We start from the raw sequence: 6293 nt of genomic DNA on the forward strand, positions 1-6293 counted from the left end.
GATATAATAATAATAACAAGAAGAACAAGAAGAAGCAGAAGAACAGAGCAAGAACAATAGTAATAACAAGAACAAAGAATAAGAACAACAATAATAATAATAACAATATACTCCTTCTTTTTTATGATAATGATAATAATATTCTAATAACTACATAAATAAAACGGGGGAAAACGGGTTGGTGACCGTACTGCGCATCCTAGTGCGCTATAGGACGCTCTTGAACACCTCTAAGTACAGCCAAGATGGCGGTGCCCTTACGGAGGACGTTGATCGCGTTGCATCGAGCAACTTGTAACAATTTAAAGGTATTTATAATCTCTAAACCTATGAACTACCCGATATAGATGTAATGCAAATGCTATTTCTAATTAATTCGTATATATGTGTAACGTCATGGCGTTTTTACAACCCTTCATTTTTCTATTAGGATGGATGTGTGGACTAACTGTCATATCATATGAGACATGAATAAACCTAAGAATATATTGAATCATGTATTCAGTAATAAGAAGTATAAGATTACCTATAGCTACATGTGAAGTACATCCACACTAAGACATTTTATATTTGGCCTTCAAACCGCACATATCATTGATCTAATTTGGATAGACAAACTACTATGTTAAATATTGATTCTTAATTGTTTAGGCTTTGTCATGAGAATAGGGTTGTTAATTCCATTTGTCTTTCTTGGGATAATAACGTTTTACATCATGTTCATATTGTGAGGTCAAATCGTGATCATATCGGGGTCAAGATAACCCTCGTCTCTAAAATGGTAATCTCCAAAATGCCTTGAAACGTTGCTATTTAATCTACAGTAAGAACCTATATTTTTATTTTTTATAAATATCGAGGTATAAAATATGTGATTTAAAAGTATGAACACCCTTAATATACGATGTCAACCAAACCTTTTCTTTGACATAGTTTGCTAATTCGATATTCAACAATCATGTTAACCTTGAATATTTTTCGAATTCCTTATCAGAAGGGTAAAATGGCTGCTCTATTTTAAGATGGGGACTCGGTCAAAACCGGTTAAATAGTCCCGTGCAATATCCTACTCCTTCCTATGGCTCACTGAGCCTCTGTCTCAGGACCATGGCTTCTTACACTGACTGAACCCTGTGTTTCAGAGTGCTGATGGCTGGGTGGATGTGCGGCAGCCTCACCCGCTGGTTGTACCCGTCCGTGGAAAGAAGCGCCACTTCATCCCGCCCGCCGTTGGGATTAAGGAGAAGACCAAGGCCGACCCAGAGGCCCGGGCCCGGGCCGCTGGCCTCGTCTTCCGCCAGCAGTACGTGGAGCGATCCATCAACATCTCCTGCACAGGTAGCTCCACCCAGAACACCACCTAGTGTCTGTTATGCAACCCATCACCCAGACACTGCAAACATAACGCACAACACCACCTTGTCTCTGTTGCACCACCCACCACACAGACACTTGTAACACCACCTAGTCTGTTACATCACCAAGCCATTGATAATTCCAGCGACCTCCCACACTGGTAAAACCAGCCAGAACACCACCAAGTCCCTGTTACCCCACCCAGACATTGGTTACACCACACATGTACTAGTAACCAACCATTAGCTGTGACTAGATGGATGTAGGCTGGACTTTCGGCTAGAACTGAAGTTGAAATCCACACACTGATTAAGGGAGGAAATCAAATTCCCTCACTTTGAATCAATTAAGAAGTGCTTTAAGCGATTTGCACTCAGAAAATCATTCCACTTAATGCTTCAAAAAGGTCAGAAAAGGACATTCTTCGTTGATAAAAAACTAAATTTATTTGTTCCCTCTGTTTCTATATCTATCACTCTGTCCTTGTCTTTCCTCTCTTTCGCTCTTTCTCTTTCTTTCTTTCAGCGGGTATCTTTGACCCCTACATCCCTCCCGAGGGTGACGCCAGGCTCTCCACCCTCTCCAGGGAGGGGCTGAAGCAGCGGACGGAGCAGCTGAGACAGAGCGCTGCCTCCCAGCTAGCGTATGTAGCCTAGCGTTACCTTCATAAGCACTAGCCAGCTCAGGGGATCCCAAACCTAGTCAACCGTGACCCAATTTCTAGGTCTGAAAATCCTCTGCCTTATGCTGTTGAGCATCTGTTTCCTTGAACTAGTTTTTTTTAACTATCAGTTTTCTGCCCATTATATCGATGGCCAGGTGAATGTTTGTTTTCTTGTGGCTATGAATCATTTGGTCTGTTTATATTTTTAGAAACTTAATCTAGAATGTCCTATCAAATATCGGTTATATGTATAGGTTATATGTAAGCAACGGAACCCACACAAGGTTCTGTCCCCAAGGTTGGGAAAGACTGGTCTTGGCCAACATCTCTGTTGCTTCTGCAGGGAAACTTCTAGTTCCCTCATCATCGGTCACATGTCTCAGGTCACATGTCTCGGACAACATGCTGACTTGCACAACACTAATACTGTAAACAAGAAATGTCTCTCCCCACAGAATACGGTGAACTAGACCTAACTCTCTCTCCTCCGAATACCGGAAACTAGACCTGACACTCTCTACAGAATACTGTAAACTAGACCTGACTCTCTCCTAAGAATGCTGTAAACTAGACGTGACTCTCTCCACATAATACTGTAAAGTAGACCTGACTCTCTCTCCTCAGAATACTGGAAACTAGACCTGACTCTCTCTACAGAATACTGTAAACTAGAACTGAATCTCTCCAAAGAATGCTGTAAACTAGACCTGACTCTCCACATAATACTGTAAACTAGACCTGACTCTCTCTCATAATACTGTAAAGTAGACCTGACTCTCCACATAATACTGTAAAGTAGACCTGACTCTCTCCATATATAATACTGTAAAGTAGACCTGACTCTCTCTCTACAGAATACTGTTAACTTGACCTGACTCTCTCTCTACAGAATACTGTTAACTTGACCTAACTCTCTCTTTAAAGACTACTGTAAACTAGACCTGTCTTTCTCTCTACAAAATACTGTAAACTAGACCTGACTCCCTCCACATAATACTGTAAACTAGACCTGAATTTCTCTCTCCTAAGAATACTGTAAACTAGACCTGACTCTCTCCACAGGATACGTAAGATCAAAGAGCACGACCCCTCTTCAATACCAAGACATTTCCAGAACTGGCTCAGGACATCTTCATCCAGGCTCACATGGCCCTCACACAGTAAGAACATTGCATCTCCCTCCCCCTCTTCCTCAACCTCTCCTGCACCCGCCCCCATCCTCCACCTCCTCCCTCCTACTGTCACAATTGCTCTTCTCAAGTGAGAAAACTAAAACTAAAATTAAGGAATATAGTACAAATTACCTCCAACAAACACCCACAGTAAGGCAACAAATGTATAAAATAAACTAACCGAAGGCTAGGATATAGAGTCTAGGAAAAAGAATGGGTGTATTCCTATAATCTATCTGCTCTCTCTGACAACAGGGAATAATGTGAGTGTAAACAAGAAGATTTATATGCGGTGCCCATGTGTGTTGGCGGAAACTGCTTTCTAAGTACATGTTAGCGGCAGGGCCGTGGTTTCCATGGCGATGAGATTCCAGTGAACTGGGATCCGGGGCCACGGTGTAACCGATCGGCGTGCTCCTTCTGGGTTGCACTGAATGCTCAGAGTTGATCGGGTTCCTTTGTTTTTGCGGCCATTATCCCGTGCCCCCCTGTCTGTCATTGGACGGTTGAACTGTCACTCTTAATGTGAGGTTTACTACATTGACAAAAGCAGATGTTTCACCTTTTGAGAATTACCGTAATAAATCTGTGCACAGTAAAATGTCTAAATACAATGCATTTTTTCTTACACATGCATTGCTCAACCGTTACAACAGACTATTAGTATCAGTTAAATGTAAAGTCTGTTAGTAGGGAGGGGTATGTGGGTATGTTGATTCTGACTGTTGCTGTCCACACTTCTCTCAGGTTCAACAAGGAGAAGCTACACTCCCTGGTGACAGAGCGGTGCTACCCTGTAAGTTTCTCATCATTTACTACTGTTTACTATCATTATGGAAGTTACTCTTCCTTGACTGTTACTATCATTATGGAAGTTACTAATAATTTACTGATATTACCAGAGTAACCGGTCAAACACTCTGGACCTAAACTATATCACTCATCATCGTGAGTGTTATTATTAGTATATTATTACAACACTGTTGTCATTGCGTAATGCACAAGAGAAGGTAGTATCAACTGGACTATGGGGATCTGGTCTCTCTGCAGGAGATGACCCGGGGGAACCGCCTGAAGACGATCCGATGGAGCTTCGTGGAGTCCCTGGAGCCGCCCCGGGTGGTGCACGCCCGCTGCCCCGACATGGTCACCAAGACCAACCTGTACGGCCAGGTCACCCTGCGAATGCACTCCAGACAGGTGAGGCAGCAGTGCACGCTGAATGAGTAGCACTCCAGACAGGTGAGGCAGGTGTGCACGCTGAATGAGCAGCACTCCAGACAGGTGTGCACGGTGTGTGCACATGACCAACGTGAATTTAAGTTTGAATCCGATTATTTCATTACCTGTACGAACAGACTTGCAGGAATTCTGTGAAGTTAACTTGGTTCTATTAGATGTTGGTATTTGTCAGTGATCTTTGATGGAGCCCAGGTCAGGAAGTTGACTAAATATTACTCATTTAACAGTTGTTTTTATCCAAGATGACCTACACTATATTCCAATCAATGTCCTTAAGGAGCAGTGAGGTGTAAAGGTGTGGCCACACTGAACGCGTTACGCGTGATAGATTACGCCCGTAACGCGCCTAACCTGACGCTTGATCATCGTGTGTCACAAACATGGTTCGCCTACGCAGCTAGATGAGCCCGCCCAGCGGAGGTGTCTGCTTCGCCCTGAAGGGGTTTATTTTCGATAATGACCGGCAACCAGAGGTGGGTAGGAACGCGCTACATTTACTCCGTTACAAATACTTGAGTAACTTTTTGGATAAATTGTAATTTTAGGAGTAGTTTTATTGCAACATACTTTTACTTTTACTTGAGTAAATATTTGAAAAAAGAACGGTACTTTTACGCCGTTCCATTTGGCTACGTGACGGTCGTTACTTTGTTTTTTTAGATATTTTATTTTATTACATGCGAGATCTATTTCTATCACGTGAATATTCCTTAGCCCAAGTGAAGGAGTTCAAGTACCTCTGGGTCTTGTTCGCGAGTGAGGGTACTATGGAGCGTGAGATTGGCCGGAGAATCGGAGCAGCGGGGGCGGTATTGCGTTCGCTTTACCGCACCGTTGTTACGAAAAGAGAGCTGAGCCGCAAGGCAAAGCTCTCGATCTACCGGTCGATCTTCGTTCCTATCCTCACCTATGGTCATGAGGGTTGGCTGATGGCCGAAAGGACGAGATCGCGGGTACAAGCGGCCGAGAGGCAATTGAATAACGCCTGCACAGGCACGGATGCACGCACAACGCAGAGTGGTAATCGGGAGAGTTGGGAAAATAAGCTGGATACGGAGTGTGTGTGTGTGTGTGTGTGTGTGTGTGTGTGTGTGTGTGTGTGTGTGTGTGTGTGGTGTGTGTGTGTGTGGTGTGTGTGTGTGGTGTGTGTGTGTGTGTGTGTGTGTGTGTGTGTGTGTCACTCTGTTCGAGCCTGCATGAGAGTTCAATGTTGTCATTAGCTGTAACGTCTTTCCGACCAATCGCAGTTCAAGGCCGACCTGGGCTGTACCACTTCGGGAGGGGGCGCAGTTACTCCCCTCTAGACAAAACCGAATTGGTTGCGACGTTGACCCGGCGCCCCCCGAAACGTTAACGGGCCACAGGGAATTCCATGCTTAAAGCACCCAGGCTACTATGCGGCTACTATTTTGCAAAGATTTAATTTGTTATTGTTTTAGTTCAAGGGTTATACATTTTATTTTTAAAGACCTTATTTATTTTATTTAAAAGGGTTATTTACATTATCTTTATTTGAACATTGCTGTTTTATATTTTGTTGGTGTCTATTTTGTACCGTTTGTGTTGCTCTGTTTATTTAAAAAATAAATCGGAGAAACTCAGTACTTTTACTCTTGAGTACTTGAGTAGTCTTTTCACTGCATACTTTTTTACTCTTACTTGAGTAATTATTTTTACGAGTACTTTTACTTCTACTTGAGTAATTATAATCTTAAAGTAACAGTACTTTTACTTGAGTACATTTTTTAGCTACTCTGCCCACCACTGCCGGCAACGTTCTATACATTATCCCGCTTATTACAAGGCTACTTGCAAGACGTTGACGTCGCTTAGCAACCGAAGACGCTGGGATTCACAAG

General features: G+C 43.0%; 1 protein-coding gene across 1 annotated transcript in view; it reads left to right on the forward strand.

Moving 5' to 3' along the window:
- The first annotated feature begins 204 nt into the window (after window positions 1-204).
- Window positions 205-6293, forward strand: part of mrpl45 (mitochondrial ribosomal protein L45) — a 66304-nt gene continuing 60215 nt past the window's right edge. The window contains 7 exon segments of the mRNA XM_056585894.1: window positions 205-308; window positions 1143-1338; window positions 1882-1999; window positions 3083-3108; window positions 3111-3180; window positions 3940-3988; window positions 4243-4392. Of these exon segments, the coding sequence (XP_056441869.1) occupies window positions 246-308; window positions 1143-1338; window positions 1882-1999; window positions 3083-3108; window positions 3111-3180; window positions 3940-3988; window positions 4243-4392 (672 nt within the window). The 5' untranslated portion in view covers window positions 205-245.

Source organism: Gadus chalcogrammus, chromosome 3 (assembly GCF_026213295.1).
Source record: "Gadus chalcogrammus isolate NIFS_2021 chromosome 3, NIFS_Gcha_1.0, whole genome shotgun sequence".
In the NCBI taxonomy this organism is placed as follows: Eukaryota; Metazoa; Chordata; class Actinopteri; order Gadiformes; family Gadidae; genus Gadus; species Gadus chalcogrammus.